General features: G+C 41.9%; 1 protein-coding gene and 1 long non-coding RNA gene across 3 annotated transcripts in view; one reads left to right on the top strand and one right to left on the bottom strand.

Moving 5' to 3' along the window:
- Window positions 1–22,234, top strand: part of LOC140224548 (uncharacterized) — a 318,986-nt gene that overhangs the window by 196,286 nt on the left and 100,466 nt on the right. The window lies entirely within an intron of this gene.
- Zip48C (Zinc/iron regulated transporter-related protein 48C) overlaps window positions 1–22,234 on the bottom strand; it is a 92,916-nt gene that overhangs the window by 3,721 nt on the left and 66,961 nt on the right. For both annotated transcript variants that reach the window (XM_019043425.2, XM_019043426.2), the window contains exon 8: window positions 1,812–1,911. In XM_019043425.2, coding sequence (XP_018898970.1) covers window positions 1,833–1,911 — 79 coding nt within the window. In that variant the 3' untranslated portion in view covers window positions 1,812–1,832. The remainder of the gene's footprint in view (window positions 1–1,811; window positions 1,912–22,234) is intronic.

Genomic DNA, 22,234 nt, shown 5'->3' on the forward strand with positions numbered 1-22,234 from the left:
ATTGACAGGAACCAACCGAGCGGAACCAAGAGGTGACCACATTACCGCAACATTACATTTATACACTTTCCTTGCCGTTTAGAGCATTCACAGATAGAAAGAGTCACATCTGAATGTTCTCACCAGCAAGCACTCGGTAATAATGCATACATCCCTAAGCGTTAGTTTCACATCTGTCGCAGGCTCATTTTCAAATCGGGCATTTCTTTAAAAACCCGGGCGAACAGTTTTTTTTAAGAAACAACAGGGTTTTGCTCAACTCTCGAATAATCTGTATCTTATGGAGCGCAGATCAATTTCTAGATAAATGTGTTAAATCACTACTAAAACTTCTCAAGATCAAATACGTAACAAAGAAGTTTGACTACGTGTTTGTGAGGAGCATTTTCTTATCAAGAATAAAAAATCAAGAGAAAATATAGAATCTCAAACTAAGCACCTATCTGGGCATTGTTAGCCTGCGACATATCGAACCGATCCATCCGATGCTCCCATGCTAGGTTTAAAAAACTACCTCTAATCATACTCGACTGAAGAGGTTTATTACGATTCAAAATAAACATTTGAATTATTATGTATTTACAACATCGTGTGAGTTTCCCCTTATTTGATGTGGTATAAATCTATTGACTTTACATCTGTTGAAAACTTAAAACACTTCGCTCCCGCATGAAGGCTATCTAATCGTGTTTGGACGGAAAATTATCGGACACTCGCATGTTAAAACAAAATGAGGGTGCAGGACCACTAATTCACATTTTTTAGTTTTGTGCATTATTTGCGCTGTATAGATACTACTTAAGTAATTTATATTACACTAAATGTAGGTTCACGAGCCCTACGTATTAATTTTTACAAGAACTGTCAGTAAACTCAAAAGCCCAACCATGTTACCGCTTGACATGTAGCGTTGGTGTTTCTCACGGGCGTTAAAGTTACTCAACAACCCCCACTGTTCACAGTGGTGATTCTTGAGGGCTGGCAACACTGTTCTTCTTCCATTTAAATAAATGTAAAACAATCGATTCTTAGGGAAGCAGCTAGCATCACCAAGAATCGATATTTTCAATGGATTTCAATGGTGGGAGAAAAGTGTTGCCAGCATTCAAGAATCGCCACCGTGGACCAGTGGGGGTTGTTGAGTAACTTTAATGCCCGTGAGAAACACTAGCGCTTCATCTTGAGCGATAATATGGTTGGGTTCTTGAGTTTACGAACCCAACAGTTCTTGTATAAACGAACGTTTAGAGCTTGTACAGCACCTACAAATATACAATCAATATATTCAATGGATTTAAATGAGTATTATAACAGTCTAGCCAACTTGTTGGAATCGCCACTGCTTAAGCTCATGGAATCGGCTGATATAACAATTGAATTATTCGCTAGTTTTGTGCGGTTGAATACTTCTCAAGTTCGCACAAGCTAATTAGGGAAAATGTCATGCTGTAATGAAATATTATGGGAAATGCCATTTGCTTAATCGGGGAGAAACTGTTTCCACTTTGGTTTATGAGAATTCCAGCGCTATCTCTAAAAAGCACCTTTTCCCTGGAGAGAAACCACCAACTATTAGTTTACCGGAAAACTGAGAGACAATTTAAGCTTTAACGCACAGTAGTGTTTAAACGCGTAATTTTCCTCTTCCATAATTTATTGCCATTAAAAGTGCTTGTGACTGTGGAATTTTACTTCTTTGTCTGGACCTTAACATCTCTTAACATTTTTGTAGAGTTCTATGGAAATGAATTGTATGAAGACTCTCACAATAATAAAATATAATTCTGCGCAAAGCATGATGAGACACTTACCAAAGATTTTCATAAGTAATTTTATCCAAGGCCAACATCGAGAACCATCATGATGATGAAACCGATGACGCAACCCCATGTGGCTACTTTTCCATTGCCACTGAAACATAAGTTAAAGTAGAGTCAGTATGAATATTGATCACGTGGTATTTCGATAAATCGCAATAATGCGCATCCGTATAATGAGGGTCTTATGGGTAATTGAATCAGTGAGAACGAAAACACACCAACTCGGTAACTCGAAAGTGCTCAATTTCCATTAAAGGCAGTTAAGTTACATAAAGGTCATTGAAGTTAGCGCATCTGTTCCAACCTGGACCTTTAAAGTGTCCATACGTACTTGTCTTTCGGCAGCAAAAATATTTTTCCTAAACTAACTTCTTCACCTACTGAGCAGTTTTGTGTGTGTCTTGATTATTTTCATTTCTCCGAGTTGGTGTGTTTTCGTTCTCACTGATTCAATTGCCTTCAAAAGCATGATCTCCGTTTGAAACGCCTTCAATTATAATGATACTCTACGCTTTGTCGCAGAGTTAGTTTAGTTGCCTGGACACAACTAAGATCACGGATTTCAGCACACACTCCTCTGAGAGCGATTGTTACCACCGTGATTATACGAAGGAAAAACTGTACACCCATAAAAAATGCAAAATAATCAGTACTCAAATCTTCTATCTTTAATTCAAAACTGTATTCTTTTCTAATTATTCATAAAGAAGCTTGCAAATTTCCAGCGATTGCTATTTGCCTGCGAGACATACATATTATACAAAAAAATATAACAAAAACAGGGGATGAATCTTGAGGTACAGAAAAATTCCGATTGACTCAGAATATGGGCAACTAATCTTGACACGAAAGAATTTTGAGGAAGGGCAATTTTTTTGAAGGCAAATGTGAGAGATTTTCAAATCAATCAAATAATTACACGGATTCTGATGACCTTAATACAATTTCAAAGGAGGTGGTGTAAGACTAAAAATTGAGTTTCGACGCTCGAATTTTTACACAGTAAAGTTAGAGTAACGCTGGTCAAAATTATCTATAATTTATTATAATACTTCCAAAAATGTTATGCAATATTACTACGCACACTAACTGTACGTTCCAGTTAAATATGAACTTGCACAAACTAAACAAGCCATAAATGTGTAGGATTGTTCTTTTTTCTGGAGCAATGCTCGCAATACTATGAATACTATTGGGTGAAGCTGAAACGGTTCTCTGCTTTGATCTCGAAGGAGACAGTTGCACACCCAAGTGACGACCCTCCATCGGCAAGTATTGTCTTTGCGACCCTCTCCTGGTCTTGGTCCCCGCTGTTGAGGAGTTTTCAACCATTTCGGTTTCTTTTTTTTCCTCAACGGATCCGGATTGGAGGCGCTTTTGGTATGAAAATAAACAAGGGGAGCGTTAGACTCAAGATGAGCGCTTTGTTATTAATAGCTGCATCCGAGGGGGGCACGGGCGAGACGAGGGGGGTCGGCATCTATGCCAGATAGTGCACTTTCCCCCATTTAAACTTATGTCAAAATTCCACGTATAATTTCATAATCTGGCGACGTTGGGGGTCGGCCGGGCTCCGGAAGTAAACTTAATTCTGGCTGACACCATGTCACATCAGTATCTTTCCCCATTCTTTCCTCTTTTTTTTCCTCCGTTTTATCTTTGCACCTCGGGTTAAATTACTGAACGCACCTGCTTACACAGGTGTTACACAAAACAAAACACCAATTGCGTAGCTTTTCGAGTACGGATGACCCCCTCTCCGTCCCCCCTCTCCGTCCCCCCGCGACTTCCCCAAGCTCTTCTGTCAATCTGTGTTTCGTTGTTGGTGCACCTTCCGCGCGTGCAGTTATAGCAGCGTTGTCGGATGGCAGATGTTCCCGATCATAGACCTCGGATTGTTCCCGGCTAATTTCCAATACAGGGTCATCCATAGGTTATACAGCCATTCGTCCACTCTTGTTCGTCAAATATTCATATTGATCAGGGTTACCACAAAATTTAGAAAGAAATCCCTGACATTTCCTTGATTTCTCTGACACTTTTGAGTATAATTTCCTGACGATTGAAGTTATGTCATACGGTGAAAAATACATAATTTGAAAGATTTTTCGGGCAAAGTTGTTGTTTTAAACGTCAAATCCTCTCTAGAAAGCTAATGAAGGTAAATTAAAAATTCTCCTCGAATACTTTCGTCATTTTCCCTGACATTTTCAGGTTTTCCCCGACTTTAAAATTCCCTGCCATTTCCCGGTATTCCCTGATTTTGGCAACCCTGATTGCTCCACAGTTGATTTGAAATGCTATGAAATTCGTCAAAATGTTACCATCCGAACAAATTTCTCGATTTTTTGGCTCAAGATTTGAGTCTGATCTATAGTAAAAGTGACGAAAAATAGCTTTTATTGAGCGAAGAATGAGCCCAAAATGTTAAATTTCTAACTGCAGTCGTTCAAAAGTCAACGGGGGTCCAAACTTTTGGATCACCCTGTGTAGACTCTTCCGGTTATGACGTCTGCCAAAAGGTGTTCGTTCTCATAGTCACTCTCTATTAAGACACACGTCTTCTAAATAAAACAATTAAGCCGGCTTTCATCCGAACGCATAATATTCTCTCCGCACCGGCCAAAGCTCAGCTCTTACTTCATGGTTTTTTGTCTATTATTCATTTTTGTTTGTCATAAGCGAGAGTCTAAAAGCTTTTAAGTGGTAATTATTTTCTGTAACAGCCACACAATTTACGTTCTCCATATTTTTCTGTGATCAACGACTCCCTTTAAGCTCGGGGGGGGGGGGGGGGGGGGTGCGGCTGGGACCATTAGCCTTTGAAAAGATCAATAAATAAGAAAAAATCATAATAAATATCATACAGCTTAAGCATAACCTTCTAAAGATGAAAAGACCCAGAACAGAGGGGTAAACTAGACGCATTTCTGCTAAACGGAACCAGCGAAAGTAACATAGACAGACGCATAAAGCCCGCCTTCATGGGGAAAGATACTTCCTAGCGAGACCGCGGAGGCCGAATAGTTGTATCTTAGAACGATATCATAATCAGTGTGGCAGCAAGTAGATTAGCAAGTAAATGCGATGACTTTGGAAAATTGCGTGCAGCGACGCAGAAAAAACGCCTTCGTATGGAGAGATACTGCCTAGTGTGGCCGCAGAGGCCGAACAGTTGCATCCTTGAAAAGTCCCATTAACAATGTAGCAGCAAGTGGACTAGCAAGTAGCTAGCCTTTAGGGCCGATTGTAAGACATCTGGTCGCAGGGCCGGATTCACCTACTTGCCGCCCGTGGGCCGCCTGTATTTTGCCGCCCCCTTCTCATTCGTTTTGAAACATCAATAAAAACCATCAAGTGAACGTGCCAGCGAGGGTGGGGTGCATAAGACGCGTTTACTCGTGTTGGACACATTTTTTGCGAAGCCCTGTCAACATTACCAGCAAAAGTTCACGGAACTTTGCGCGAAAGTTAAGTTCCGTGAACCTATCTCTATGTGAGCAAGGCCTTCCAATTATAAGAAACGAAAGAACAACCTGACCGCACTGTGTTTGACGCAATGCGTGAAGCATTCCCACGTTCAAATATAGGCCCTGTGCGTTTCACGCCGACCGCTGCTGACCGCACTGTGTTTGACGCGATGCGTGAAGTATGCATGCAGTCTTGTAGGCGCTATGCGTTTCATGCCGACCGCCGCGCCGCTCCGTTCCAGGTTAAATTGCGTGTTTGGTTTCTCTCTTGACGCGACTAATTAAAGGTGTTGCCTCTTGTATCACCGAAAGACGACAAAATTAGAAATCACTATACTTTTACCCTCAGGAAATGAGAGATTTTGTCACCTTTTCTCGTTTGAAACTCATTTTCTGAATCCGATTTTTTTTCTCTCTTTTTTTGATACCTACATTAAAAAAATTGCGAAATTTGCCGCCACGGGCCGCGGCCCATGTGGCCATCCCCTTAATCCGGCTCTGCTGGTCAGGCGCTAGTCAAAGTGGTGGTTTTGAGCTAACCAGAGCTTGACCAGAGGTAGGTGGTAGGTGTGTTTGACTCCCGGTTTTTTCAGGTCACGTCCCGGTCAGCTTTCATTCTCTATCGCAAACCAGTAGTTAGGTTGATTAGCAGATTGACCGTTGACCACTGGTTTGGTGACCAGAGGTTGACAAGAGATCTTACAAACGGCCCTTATTAATTAATGCGATGGCTTTGGATAACTCTTTGATAAAGCGCACCGACGCAAAAAAACGCCTTCATGAGGAAAGATACTTCCTGGCGTAGCCGTGTCGGCCAAATAGTTGCATCTTATAAAAATTCCATATCAACAGGGTAGCAGCTCGTAGATTAGCGGCTGCGTCTGACCCGAAGTTGAGGTCATAGAGATCTCCGAAGTTGTCCGATAGTGCATTCGAAAACTTGTTTACCGGCTGCCGAAGTTTGGATCACATCCACAGTTAAAGATTTCTGTGTTTGGTGTTACTTTGTGCTACTATTTCCCCATCAGATCAACCCAAAAGACTTGCTTCCTCAACACGATTTTGTGGTAAATCGACCCAAACCGTAGGTTACTTCGAGGCATCGGATTATGAAGAAAGTGTTGTGTTTTTGTATCCCTCCGTCAGAGGTCGCCACTTTAAATTACCACCTATGTGATCCAGGTTATATCCTGGGGCGGCTGGCCACTAATTTTTAACCAAGTCGCAGATGATCAACACGAAGATTTGTTCAATTTGACACGGGAAAAACTGACACAGTAATAAATCAACCAACACCTTGTGTTACTTCGTGTTTTCCTTCCTACATTATTCGAAGATTTTCGTTACTTTTTCTCACTGTGAATCTAAAATACTTCGGTTGGAGCTTAAAGGGAGTTAACCGCACTGAAAAAAAAGTAGTTAGCGTTGAGAACTAATTTGGTTGGTTCTCGCCAAGTAGAATCAAAATTAGGCTTCAGAACTAATTTATTGTACTGAAGCACCAATCAATTCGCTTCATACGCTGACTTGACTTTACTAGAGCGCGAACCAGAATTGGAAAACAGCACTAGTTGTAAAATTAGCGCTGTGGTAAGACAAATTCACCTTCGGGTCAAACTAATTCGCCCTCAACACTAACTGCCACATTGTCCGTTACATTTATTTAGTTTCGAAAAAGTGGCGTCGGTACAACAGCCTCAATCGCGTCAGCTCGTGAAAATAAATTAAAATGTGAAATTTCGGGCTCGTTTGACAATGTAAATACTCCCGGTATGATTTATAGTGTCCTCTCTTTCTTGAAAACGTTCGAAAGCAACATAAATAAACCTGTTAAGGTTAGAAATCGTCTGTTCAATTCAAAACGTAAACAAGCATGATATTCGTTGGAGTCGTCAATCTTCTATATTAAATTGCGATTAAAGCGTTCCGCGTTCAGTTTATATTTTTACGAAAATCTGTGAACTTACTGCTTACTTCTATAGTTCGTGTTCTCCCGTAATTTCAAAAGAATATCTCAAGTGTTCGGACGCCGACATCGGTTGGTCCAGTGGTTAGCGCAACTGATCACAGACCTAGATGTCCCGGGTTCGAATCCCGGCCTCGGTGGCAAGATTTGATGGTCTCAGATCTTGTCACCGTGGAGTGGCATGGATGTTTCTTCGTTTCTTCCTTCGTTTCTTCCTTTGTACTTCTGTTTCTACTGTTGTTGTAATCTTCCCATCATTTAGCGGTGGCTGTTTGTCTACACGACTAAGGCCAATGAACTATACCTAGAGTGCGCAAGCTCTCAAAAAAAAAAAAAAAAAAAAAAAAAAAAAAAAAAACTTCTTTTCCTGAAAGTATTGTCCAGTTATCATTCGCTAAGCCGTTTTCTCCTCTCTCAGTTTTGAGGTTAGGTTGACCCAACCCTACCGAATGCGAATTAGAGTAGCGGAATTAGTTTCCAGCACTAATAGTGGTTAGTGTACAGAAACCAAAAATCATGTGTGTCCAAATCACACAATTTGAGTTAGTGTATAGAAACCATTTTTAGTCATCTTACGCTAACTCATTTTTTTCAGTGCGAAGAGTCGAGATTCTTCAGATGTGTGATCCAAACTCCTGCAGATAAAACTCAATTTTAGCATACATATTGTGCATTATTTGAAGGTTGAAAATTGAGGCGCTGGGTGCAAAACGGGCATTTCTTGGTTGCAGTTTCTCAGAATCTCTGCAAATTTTTCGTCCCTCATGATTAAAGCAAATGTCTGGAATTCGTTGAAACTCTTCCTGAATTTTCTTTATGATTTTACCACGCTGAAAACAAAAATTTTAGAAAATTCATCCAATACTGCCTCCTCTGATATATAGATTAGCGATGGACACCGCAACTAAGGAATGCCCTTTTTGAACCCAACGCCTCGGTTGACGAATCATACCTCTCTTCGTTATTTTAGTACAAGGGCTGTTTCTCTCTGCGACATTGAGTAACCTTTGGTTTTATAGTTCTGTCTTGAAACATTTCAGTAATTCGTAGAAGCCTATTTTTTCCTTTGCCTCTAACCCGGTTCATTTCCTTCTTCCTTTCTCTACTTCTTAGGGGGCCATACCACCATGCCCCCCCCCCCCATTCCTGGGATCCGCCACGGCGCAGGGTATGCTTCCCGCACGACGCGAGACTCGGCTGGGCAGTGCAGTTTGATGGCGCGCGGTGTTGCCGCGTTGTTGCTCGTTGCGGTGCAGAAGAATCGGGATTGCGGGGCACGACGAGGGGACGGGAGGAGGGGGATGTTTTCTTAGCGTCTTTGCGCCGAGGCGGATGCTCGATATATTTGCCACGTCCTCTTAGCAACAGAGATTCGCGAGCTCGCGGCCGCGATGGAGACGGGCCGGCATCGGGCGCCGTTGCCGAAGCGCCGCCCGAACCCTGGATTTCCATTTATCAGCTTCGCCGAAGCCGAAGCCGAAGGTAGGAATGAATGGAGAATTCCTGTCCGGGTCCGGTCTCCGCTCTCCAAGTCCGACCAGGAACCCAGTTATGGAATGTTCGGCGTTGTCGGTTGTCGGCTCCAAAGACTGTCGGCTCTAGTGCCGTTATCACCGAGCGCCGCCGCCGCGCCACATGTCCTCGTGCGCATTCCTATTATCCCACCACCGACCACCTCTCCCTTCATATTCTATATTCTATGCATGTCTGCTTTTCTTCATCCACCTTCCTCAACTTTAGCCTGGAGTCCCTTTATCCTGAGAGTCAAGACAAGGTGAATCCATCTCTGATTGGTTCCCGTGTTTTAGGCCTCCACAATGTCACGAGCGGGTATAGAGATTACACTTTCACCAATTGCAAAGATTACCTAAAATGTAGAATGGACTGGGGAATAACGGGTTTGGCAAGGAATAAACGGAATAAGAGAAGGAACGGAGAAAGGAATCTGAGAATGAGCCGATCAAAGATTACGAAAAACTGCCAATTGGTGCACGGAGAAAAAAACCTCGTGCGTGGGACCCAAAGTTTAGGTCATATGGATCTCTGAAGTTTTCAGATTGAGCATCTGAACACTTAGGGTCCAACTGTCGAGGTTCGGATCACACTTCTGAAACTTCAGTTCTTACATCTAAAGTACTTCAAATGTGAGCACCGAAGGTTTTCGGATGTGAGAACCGAAGTACTTCAAATGTAAAAACCAAAGTACTTCAGATGTAAGAACTAAAGTTTCCCAAACCTCAGCAGCTGGACCTTAAGTGTTCGGATGCTCAATCCGGGGTCACTCAGGGAGATTGGCTCGGTAATCTTCAGCTTCACGGAGCTCCTGGACAGAAAAATAAGGCGGACATTTGACCTCGAGAGTGCAGAAAATGAGGTTTCATTTGTCGGAAAAATTTAAGAAAAGCCCACCTTAACTGAAGCATGGACTTGAAAACTATTGGAGGATGATCGGAAAACAAACCTCCCAGTAGACAGGTGGGACAAAAGTCCTGGGCAATCACTTAGTTATATAATAATCCGTCGAATCGTCGAGTTTTTCTCCACCTCGTAGTCTTCATAAAGCATCCAAGCTGCCACATTGGACCTCCGTCTTTCATCCCTCTGCTAGCTTTCACGATCTTAAACTTTGGTATATTGTGCGAGCGCAACAGTGTTTTGTATCTGTATCTTGCTCTTTAAACGCACCTGATCAAAAAATCAGGGCCTAATAAACTGACGTAGCAGTGAAACAAGAAAAATACAATGGAAAATGTGGCCCAAACTGTATGTGAGGGGGTGGTAAAATAAAGCTGGGTCCCCAATACTGCGCTCTACTTGAAGAGTTTTTTGTGAGCTTTGAGATTTGTTTCGGCCAAAACGAAATTTATCCACGTAGATTGTTTTGCGAAAAATTTGCTCGTTTTGGCCGAGATCAACCTCAAATCTCACAAAAAGCTCTTGAAGTTGAACGCAGTATTGGAAACCTTTATATGTAATATTGAAACCTAAATAATTGTCAAAAACATTCGATTTAATTATTCGCCTCGTTGCTTTTTCACTACGATACAAGTCGCTTCCTGAAGTATTGCGGTTGCCTGTGATTTACTGAACTGCACGATTCAGCTTATTGACAAACATGGAAACCACAAATTACACAAGCTCGAGCTCCAAGCAACTGAAAAATACTTTACAAACCGAATTCTATGGTGGATCGAGCTTACTGGTTACTGGTTCCCGGGAACCCGTGCTAGGCTAATAGCTCGATCTTCCAGGAAAAGCGCCTGACTTCATTGGCACGTATAGTCCCTCGAAAGATTAAAGACATATTATGTTTCAGGGACCATCTCAAAATGAAGTCAAGTACTCTTGCCGACAAAGCGACAAATAAAGGAAAAAGTCCAACTTCCAGTACTCGACAATTTTTACAAACTGACTTCTCTTTTTCGAAAGAAACACAGCTTTCTACAAAAGTGGACGCTTTAACAGTCTCGCCGATGGGAGATCATACGCGGAAATCTCTTCCAAATATAGCTATCCACGATCTGCTTCAAGAGTTGTGTGAGACGGGAAATTTAAAATTTATTCTGGGTATGCCATGCTCTGACGGCGGTAAAGAGAAACAGTGCTCAGGGAAAACAATCAAAAACTAAGGGAATGTTCCGAGAGACGTACAGAGAATAATTGCGGTAGTGCTTGACCAGGAACCAGGAAAATGTTCGCGTAAGTTCATTGAACTAGTGAATTTGGATCTCAGTCCAAGGATTTATGATTACAGTAATTCTTCGCAAGATTAGCATCTATGAGTCCCGAGGATTGTGGTTACACTTTTTTTAGAACGCGGCTCAACAATGATGAAATACGTTTTGAGAAACAATATCTGCCTCCAAAATATACTTTACACCTAAGTGAGGCGAATGGAATAAAATCGAATGGGAAAACGGCCCAAGCGCTTGGGATTGGCAAAATTGTTGCTCTTCTCACCTGTCGGACTCTCTCTCATCTGAAACCAAAGCCCCTTCAAAGAGATATGCTGCAACTTAATCGACGTTCACTCTTAGTCGCCTTCGTATTTGACTTAGATTACGATTCGAGGTACCGAGTTACGTCTAATAAATGTCAATACGTGTGTGGTAGTGAGAAAGGATATTATACGATGAATCTTTCGACCCAAACGATTGTCGATGAGATTGTTGATTCTGTGGGAAATTCAACGAATTATGCGAAAAATGTAAAAATGAGTAAGCTCAAAGTCCGACTTTTAAAATCTAGGTCATGATGATACGAGCCGCCTACATTGTCATCATGCGGTTGGACACATGATAACCCAAAATAATTACACAGTTAATCTAGAAATGGTGCCATGAAATGTACGCACGTCGCACAGGTCCAAAATTTGGAGCAGAACATGACTTCATAGGGGGAGAAAAGGGAATAAGCAAACCGCAACAGATTGTTAAGTTTTTAGATTTTCCTTGTGTTTGCCACGGATCCGCACTTCACGAGATCAGAAAGTTTTCGCACCCATACGGGCTGATTATTGAAATTGAAAGACAAAGGAAAATAGCTTGATCCTATTGGTTGGAACGGGTGTCTGTAAAAAACTAAGGGGGAAAATGATGGACTGACTATAGGGAGTATGGGATCTCTCAAAAGGTTCCCGTTAGTTTTAGTTAGTCTGTTACTAATCTCCTTTGTCCATTTGCTACGACCCGTTTCCACCATTAGAAGCGCTCAATATCTCTTTGTCTATGGCTTCGCCTATCAAGTTTAATAATCTGCCTCCTGACGAGAGGGAATCTGAGAGAGACTTGATCAGGACTTGGAACTGAAAATCTACCCCGGAAAAATGTTCGGAAACATAAACCAATAATTAATATATGTACATATCAGCCTTGGTGGTACGATTGAACCGATTATTTTCCAAATCACGTGAGCGCCAATCTCTGTTTTGGAGGTAGAGGGGTTGTTTTAGTTTTGCTTTCTCTGGTGTCTGATTTCAAAATAGCCTTTCAAAAGAACATACATTATTTTGGAATTCGAGGATTGTCAACGAAGCGAATAAAACTGTTTTTCTTCTTTTTCTCGCGTTCGCAATTATAGCACTTACGTGATTTGGAAAATAATCGGTTCCATTTTTCCTGGCCGTTTTTTCTTAATTTTGACTTCTTCGCGAATTCGCAGATTCCCGTGCCGGGGGAGTCGGGGAGACGGGAGTGTGAGGGTGAGGGGGGATGTGCGCCGAAGGGGGAGGGGGAGGTCGGGGCAGGACGGACGTGAGGCGATTAAACGAACCACTTCCGTTTCCGCTTGGAGCCAATCTATCACGCTATTGCCACGATAGACGAGAAAATCCCGTTTGTCAAAATCACCCGCAGCTGCACGCGAGGATCATTTATAATGCGCGAAAATAAATTAATAAATCCGAGTATAAATAACATTGAAAAGTAAAAATAAAAATAATGGACGTGGTAGTATACGGCTCCAAACCGTGTATGGGGCTTTGCATAAAACACGTAACACTTTCGGGGAGGGGAGGGGGGATATCGGAGCAATATTACCTTACACTTTGATGATGTATTTTTCCCCCCCGTTTTTTACAAGATAATTAAAGGTTCCTTCCCATCTTCTGCTTTTCATTGAATTTGTTTCAATATTATTTTTTAAATATTCGTTAACTTTCTCTTTCAAGAGGACAAAAAGGAGCTTTTAGTATTTGGGGAGTGTAGCGCTGTCTTACATAGTGAAAGAAGAGAGAGGATAAAACTCTCAACTTCAACTCAATCATAGCATAACTCAATCTTCAGCAAAGTTAATTTTAGTGAGGTTATTAACATTCAAAGCAACTAGACACGAAGAACTTTAAAAAAGATACAATCTACTAATTTTCGCCCAAAAAAGGCAGTTTCCGTCAACTTTTTGTAGAATGAGTGAGCCACCCACACAACATTCATAGTGACGAGTTGAGAGGGCAAAGCGCACTCAGCTGAGTACTTGAATAAAAGGGATAACGTATTAAATTGGGTCATGCATGGTTGATCCGTTTGGGCAAAAAAAATTGTAAAATGGATCTTACAACCAAGATTCTCAATTTTTACGGCAGCGGTATTTTGAAGCGAATGGCTGAGCTCCTCTTTCATCATGGGAACGTGGGCGATTCGCTTAGTTTACTTTTGGAGTAATTATGAGTTCTTGTTGAAAAAAAGAAGTATCCGTTTAGCTTAATGCTTATTCCATTTTAATGAGTTGAAAAATAAGCACGCGAGTTGCAAAATCACAAAAAAGAAACCTCCAGACAGGCGCACATCCTTCGAATCACCGCTGTAAAATGATACGATCGACAAAAGAAGAAAAAAACATAGATCGATAACTCATGAAATACAAAGTTTAAAAAACGCAATTCTTCCAAACTTGGCCTCCTTCTTTTTTTTTGTATTTGTCTTTTTTGTGCTCGTTCAAAAAAACGGAGACCGAGTTTTCAGACAAATAGGATGTCAAATTTTTTTTAATGTCTGGGTGAATTTTCATCTCATTATCCAAATCACGAATCTTCATTTTCACCAATGATGACTCAGTTTTCATTCATAGATGTAATTTTTTTTTCATTTTGCTGTGCGGCTGAATAATTTTTATCTCATTATATGATAAAAAAAAGATCAAGAGACTTTTTTCCAGTGAACGTAAAAAAGCTCTTTTTTTTGTCGATACGCCTTCTCAAACCATCGAAATATTTCGAAGAAATCAACAGATTTTTGCATCAGATGGACCCTTGCCCCCCTCCTCCGTTTGCGGTCGACAATGTAAGAAACGCATCCCTTGTCCCGCCCTGCCAGAAGACTCAAATTATGGCATGCGGTCTGCGATTGGACTGTTCATGAAAAAAAGAACTCTGTGCGAACACATTTAATCAAAAGGAGCTATGTATACGTAATTTGCAGGCTAAACAGCTCCGTTTAATCTAATCCAGCTGCACATGGTTCCGTCCAGCATAAATACGTACATTTTCAGGTTCTTTTTCCGGATCTTTAGCTCGTTTCCGGTTGGCATCCGCACAGAGGGAGCTTCTTCGAATCCGGCCGAACAAAGTTGAAATTCACTGCGACTACGATCAATCGCGATGCGATAAAGTGCGAGGAGTGATGTCTGGCAGGTCGATTTATTAGGCGATCGATAGGATCGATTTTTATCGATGTCGTGCATGCGTCCAGGGCGCCGGGATGCAGAATGCGCCTACTGCTTCCTGAGAGCCCTCTATACGCAAAACGCGTAGCGCCAGTGAGGAGGACAACGGATGAACGGACAACGGAAGGAAAAACGCGATAATCGCATATTATTGAATTATAAATTAAAAAGCTACTTGAGTCCAGAACCGCGGGCGAGACAGGAAGTGCTCACTTGGAAGTGTCCCCCTCCTCCAGGCACGGATAAAAAAGGGTAAAATATCGCGTTAGTGTTAGGGGAAACAGCGATATATGCATTTCTAGGCATATCACGGTGAAACTACCAAACCACGTAACTCGTTTGCGGTGTTTAAAAATCTACGCTCACATTTTATTTTTTTGAAGTAGACCGAATCAATATCATTCCTTGAAATGTTCACGGAATTTTCTCCGCACAAAGAGGAAAATCACAGAAATTTTCAAGACTGGATGTTAAGTAGTTTTCATTTAAAAATAAAGTATGACAGGAAGTCTGCGACGTCGCAAACCGAGATACGTGGTTTGGTAGTTTCACCGTCGATATAGGTTTGTCTCAGACAACTGTTTCCGTCCAAGGGAAAACGGGACGATCCTATTGGTTGAAACGAGAGGTTGTTATCTACGAATTGTGAGGGCAAAAACTGAGATTTTTAATAATATTGTCATAATTAAATTTGAAAAAAAAAAAAAAAAAAAAAATTAAAAGTGGGAATGACTGATGTGGTTTGGCTCCTTCCTGCTAAACGCGGTCCACTTGACTGCAATTGCACCGCCATATTGCAAAAATGGCAGCACTGAACGGTTTTATGGAAGAAGGGCGTTTCCACAAACATTTTAAAAAATTTCATTTTCTGCCAAATATTTTTGACCCTGCGCCTGCTTGTGTGACCGTAGCTATTACAGATGATACGTAGAGCATCTGTTGATCTCCAGACGGACAAGAATATGAAGAACTGTCGAAGAAATCAAGTTTTCTTTTTCAGGTTTCCTCGGGTTCTTCTGGTTCTTCATGTCGTCTGTGTGTCCGCCGCGCCCTCCTTAAAATGACCCGTTCAAGCATGACTAACTCTAACCCGGCAAGTTTGATGTTCTTTTGAAATTTGCTTTGTGTTAATATTAAATTCTAGATTATAACACCTTCCGAATGGAGTGGTTGGTTGAAAGGGGTCAAACCATAATTTCTTACCCTCCGGAGCAACGGGTGGTTCGATTGCAACGCGAGGGTGCTAAGGCGGTTCCAATATAGAGGATAAATATTGAATAAAACAGAGATAATAGACTCGTACGTTTTTCAATTTTCGATGGTGTTTGTCGCGGCACCCGCGTGCTCATGCTCATACCTTCGGAAGCTTTCAATTACAGAAGAAACTCGAGTGACCTTCACAGATCTGAATTCCAAGCAAGTCGAGGAGGTATGTCGAATCTCGCAACACGACAGCTTTCATGCGATGAGTTTCTTATACTACTTTCACTCTTTGTTGACAAAATACGCTGTTTTTGAATTCTTAAGATTTCCACTTTGATGGTGGATGGGAAATTGAGAGTATATGGATTTATCGGGTAAAAATATGACAATTATGAGATGGTATCATGCGCGATCTTACTCTGCCCGCGGCCCGTCAGAAAATGTGGAAAATAGAGTCCAAAGATCTTCGGAGATGTTGTGGTAAAAGTTTGAGTCTCATTGTGTGAATTGACTGACGTACTACGTCTGATGAAGAATCAGTATGCTCATGAGTTCAACAAACGATTTTCAGAACACAATTTTACGGTTTGATGCAAGCAATGATATTTTAAGGTTTAAAGGCTTTAGGTTTAAATGGCAGATCAATCGATTTATTGCAAAGCACGCCACGCCACAGAAAAGCAAAACTTCGGAGGGAGTCTTATTAGCGAGAGATTTTTGGGAATATATAGGACTCTACGAGCTCATAGGGATTATAGGATTTGGGGATAAGGATTTTTGGGAATTGCGCCCAACTCATAAATTTCTGTCGGATACACGATTCGGACAAAACCGCAAGAGGATAACAGCAACTTCCAGTTCCACAACCAGAAGAAAAAACAAACAAAACTTTTTCGGCCACAAGGAAGCGCGCGCGCGTGTGTGTGCAATAAATCCTGGATTCTCCCCAATTTTTGTGATCTCCCGAGTTCTCCACTCCCATGATTCGGGGGTATGTTCAGCAGTGGCGTGGCGTGCTTTGCGATATATCGATTGATCTGCCACTTAAACCTACGGAAAAGGATCGATAAACAGGGTGTTCGTAACGAACACCTTTATAATCGATTCTTAACCACAGCTTCAAATGGGGAAATATCGATAATCGATCATTAACCCACTGATGTTCAGCAGAGCGCCAAGACGGATTCGAATAAAACCGAAGAATCTAATTAAGAGGCGGAAAACAAAAATATACGTTTCGTCCCCGAACGAGGCGCTCGAGGCGGCAAGAATTCTAACTTAGCGGCCCGTAACTTGTAAGTTACGATCCGTAACATCCTGCGTTCGGAAACTGGGAACAGTAAAAGCTTAACTTAATTAAAGGCTTGCATTTTTTCGTGTCCCTATCTTCGGTTTTAGGGGGCAGAGCGCCTTGCGAACGAACAATGTGTCGACAAGAGAGATACCGTTTTACGATTTTAGGAAGTTCTCTCATTGGTCGTAAAAAAGATGAGTCCTAGGAATGATCCGATGACTCGGGTTTACAGCTCCTTAGTCTGCCCAGCTTTTTACCATAATACGGGAATTAGGAAATTCTTCAAAATATAAAAATTAATTGACCGCCGTTGGCGCTCTCGGAAATAATTTTTAGGCTGGAGCCTACTTTGTTGCATCGCTGCATTTGAGTTATTAATTTGCGAGCGTTGACGTTTCGTCACGTGAAAAGAGTTCAGATGCTCGTTAGAACTCGCCGACTGTCTCCTCCTTCAAGTTGGGTAGAGTTTAGATACGAATGCTCGTACCTAAAAGTAGAGTACCTTCATAGGGAGAGTATGGACAACTCGATTTGGGTAGCTCTTAGGGCCCAAAAGGGCGACGCCGTGAAAAACGAAAATGACTAGAGAAGTTCGCTGCCAACCTATATATTTGAAAGATTAATCAATCGGGCCGACAACGCATTGTAAACAAGCGTTTTAAAGGATTAAGACTTTGAAACTGAGTAAATTTGCGAAATCAAGGTTTTATTCGAGTTTTTACAATTTTTGATCAGTGTACCTACTCTCGGAGTTTAAATTAGTGCCACTGGATAATTCGAGCTCATAGGTTGGCTGCCTTTGTGGGCTCCAAGAGCTACATGACCTGATCAAACCTTACCTCCAAATTTGCGAGTTGTCCATGCTCTCCCCAGGGCCGGATTAAGGGGGTGGCCACATGGGCCACGGCCCATGACGGCAAAATTTAGGGGGCGGCAAATTTTGCAATCTTTTGGAATGTAAGTATCAAAAAATGAGAGAAAACCATCGGATTCAGAAAATAAATTACAAACGAGAAAAGGCGACAAAATCTCTCATTTCATGAGAGTAAAAGTATAGTAATTTCTAATTTTGTCGTCTTTCGGTGATACAAGAGACAAACTTTAATTAGTCGAGTTAAGAGAGAAACCGTCACGCAATTTGACCTGGAACGGGGCGGTGCGGCGGTCGGCATGAAACACATAGCGCCTACAAGACTACATGAATACTTCACGCATTGCGTCAAACACAATGCGGTCAGCAGCAGTCGGCTTGACCGCTAGAAACGCATAGCGCCTACAAGACTTCATGAATACTTCACGCATTGCGCAAAACAGTGTGTTCAGCAGCGGTCGGCGTGAAACGCATAGCGCCTACAAGACTGCATGAATACTTCTCGCATTGCGCCAACACAGTGCGGTCGGCGCGGCGGTGGAAGTTAAGAGTTTTAACCACATTTATGTTTGTTCTTTCATAATTTTTTCGTTCTTTTTTATAAATGGAAGGCCTTATCCAAACAGGGGTGGGTTTACGGAACTGAACACTTGTTAGTGTTGACAGGGCTTTTACAAAAAATGTGCCCAACACGAGTAAACGCCTTGGCCTCCACAGTGTCACAAACGGGAATAAAGATTACATTTTCACCAATTGCAAAGATTATAATCTGGAATGGACCGCGGAATTACGGGTTCGACGAGGAAGAAACGGAATGAGAGCGAGAACGGAGAAAAGAATTTGAGGATGAGCCGATTAAAGATTACGAAGAACTTTCAATTTGTGTAATCCTTATTCCCGTTTGTGACTCCATGATGGGGTGTTGTCTTAACTCTCAGTGTAAAGGGACTCTAGCGTGGAGGAGCAGGAAATGGGGATGGGGCTACGGTGGCTAGGACTATACTGAGAGTCAAGACAATGCGAATCCATTTCTAATTGGTTAACCGGATTTTAGGCCTTCACGGTATCACAAACGGGAATAAAGATTACATTTTCACCAATTGCAAAGATTATAATCTGGAATGGACCGAGGAATTATCGGGTTCGGCAAGGAACAAACGGAATGAGAGGAGGAACGGAGAAAGGAATTTGAGAATGGGCCGATCAAAGATTACGAAAAACGTCCAATTTGTGTAATCTTTATTCCCGTTTGTGACTCCATGAGGGTTGTTGTCTTGACTCTCAGTATAAAGGGACTCTAGCTAGGACTACGGGTTGGAGGCTAGAATGCTCCATGGCGTGCTTCCCGTTAAAAGGATGACGTGCGCACTCCACACTCCGCGGAGTGGAGACAGGAGACGCATAGCTGAGTGAGTTGCCGCGTCTAGCGTCTCGCTCTCACAATGAGACTGAATTCGAAGAAAGACCCGCGACCCGCGAGATCGAGCCGAGAATAAGAATGGAGAGCCGGCTCGCCGCGGTTCCTCGTCGGTCGACGTCGGAGTCGAGTGATGCTAGGTCGCGGCGCGTTGCGCCACGCCGAGGACCACGACGTCAACGGCGACGTCCACGACGCTCTCGAGACGCAAGATGACAACTCAGTTTCTGCCTAGAAAACTCCACGCCCTCCTCAATTTGCCGCTAAACCCACCGCCGCCGCCGTTTCCAGGAACACCCGCCGGACCTAGAGTACCTCAATAAGGAGAGTATCAACGACTTTTACATTTTGACACTTAAAATTAATCCAAAATCCAACACGGCGCTAACTCCTCCTAGTGAAACGTAGATGTGGTAAAAAAAAAAAGAAAATAAATATAAGGAATTCGCTTCATACTATGCAGAAAATTCACTGAAATTTGCACAAAATCCTCACAACCGTCTATAAACAATTAAATTGACCAATTTAATTTGGCAATAGCTGATGTGGCTTGGTTCCTTTCTGCTTAAAACGGTCCGTATACGCTCTTACCAAGGGTGCAAAAACTTTTCGACCGTGCGACCAGGCGTGGTGCAAAATAAGTCAAAGCGCACAACCTCGGACCAGAGCGCCTTCAAATGCCATGATACTGTACGCTTTGCCAGGAAGTTAGTTTAGTTGCCTACCAGACTCGAGCCCGACTAACAAAAAAATCACGGGTTTCAGTCGAGGAACACGTCAATGCACAGCATGCACTGAGGAAAAAGCGACTGCGTCAATTCGAGACAAAATAATCTGTGTTCTCTTTTTGTTTCCTACTTCTAAAATGGCGGTCAATTATTGACTGAGAAATATTTATCAAGTCAGACTAAGGCCGACAAGTTACACTCATTTCCATATACATATGAACAAATGATTTCGCGCAGTTTGATGCATACTGCTTGATTCTAAGGGATTGTAGAAAATATTTTACGAAACTTTCACAAATCAATTTAGTTTGTTTAAAAAGTCAATAGAGAGGCTTGCTTAGGAAACAATATTGACTACACTTCGTTAACAAAAATGCATATTTTCTTTCATCAAAAGTTACCGCCGTGTTGGATTTTGGACTAATTATAAATGTTATAATTGGACTCGATATAAATGTTCTGAGTGAACTTTCCTACTCAAGTGCTTCCGAAACAAATGCCTGCTAGTCTGATAAAGGCAAATTCTTAGTGCGTAGGCTTTCTTGGTCTTCTTTGTGTTGCAAAGCCCTGCCCTTAAAACGCCTGCATAATCAAGAAATCACAAAATCGCAGATTTGTTCAATATTTTCTCGTAAAAATGAGAACTGCGAGTAAAAAGTAAGTTGCACAGTAACAGTTTTCTTTATTTAATGAATCAATTTTTTCACAGTTTGGCGATCGCAACCGACTCTTTTCACCGACAATGAGCCAACTCTGCCAGTGACATTATCCTCATTGATTCGATTTACATTTTCAATTAATTTAAATTTGAATGCATATGAAATCCAAGAACAATTTCAGTCGTTTGAGAATGAGTCATTAACTATTATTATAGGTCATAGATCCGGTGATTTAATTGGTCAGCGAGCTGCTGTGCGCCTTGTCGCATCGCGTTGCCAGGAGCATAGCGTGACGCTGTTGCAAGCTGGTCCTGTCAACTGAAGAATCCTCCGTTTGAACTTTAAACTTATTCGTTGGGAAAACTGCATTTCTTGGCGGTTTGTCAACGTTGCGCGATGGCATGTCGGTGCTTATGTGTCTGGTATGCGAGTGCAACACTATGCACTAAAACAGTCCGGCATGCAGGTGCGCCCACTGTTGACAAACCGGCTCTTATTTCTATTCGAGCTTGGTGCTTTTCGCGGGGTCGAATCCCCGACTCCGAATGAATTAAAAGGCTCCGACTATTAAATAGTCGGATCAAAATGTTGATTACCAACTACCAGGGGCGATTCCTCCGCATACGGAAAGGAAGCTGCCTCCCGAAGAAATTAGACACATCGAAATAGAGCGGGCTCTTTTAGGAACTAGCACCTATATGGTAAACCGTACAAATCATGAAAATTGGCTCAGCAGAGCGATAGAACCAAATTGGACCGCGTTAAGCAGAAAGGAACCAAGCCGCATTAGCTATTGCTAAATTTGACTGGGCAATTTAATTTTTCACAAGAGGACGTTTGTGTGGATTCCTTTGAAATTTCCGAAGAAATGGCTGCTTACTATGTGCAGATTTTTCCCTGAAATTTGCACAAAAATCCGCAAAACCGTCTTCATGTAAAAAATTAAATTCTCTAATTAAATTTGGCAATAGCTGGTGTGGCTTGGTTTCTTTTTGCTTAGCGCGGTCTTATTGTGACAGTAATGATAATGTAGGGTTGGAAAGTTCATACTGCCTTGGTAAGGAAGAACGCCGTATGACCATTCGAAAGTTGCCAAATTTCCCCGGATAAAACGTGTATTTTTAAGGAACCTTGTGCATATTTTTCCTCCATATTTTAAGATATTTCAGATAAATTTACAAACAAAATTTGATCTGAAAAATTTGAAGAAAATAATTCACAATTTTCCCAGTAAATTCGTTCTTATATTTGAGGAAATATGGCAGCGTCCATAGGCTCATACGACGTTTTTCCTTAGCACTGTAGGGTATAGTATCATATAGTGATTGTGTAAGTGAAACTTTAAGTTTCGTGGAATACCGAGCTTCTTGCGGCAACAAGCCTTCAACAGCGGAGATAAATGACCAAATGGACGTATTTCTGCCAAACGGAACTATGTGCATTAAGGCATGAGCCCTGAGACCCATAAGAATATGTGCATGAGAGGGCTCACGCCATAATGCACATAGTTCCGTTTGGCAGAAATACGTCCAAATAAGCTAAAGCCGAATGACTGCAGCGTTGGATTCCTATTTCTTCTTGTTATAAGATTGGCTTCCACTACGTGCAGTGCGGTACGTAACGAAGGATCTCCAGGTTTCAGGGTGAA

The sequence above is a fragment of the Bemisia tabaci genome, chromosome 4 (genome assembly GCF_918797505.1).
Source record: "Bemisia tabaci chromosome 4, PGI_BMITA_v3".
Taxonomy (NCBI): Eukaryota; Metazoa; Arthropoda; class Insecta; order Hemiptera; family Aleyrodidae; genus Bemisia; species Bemisia tabaci.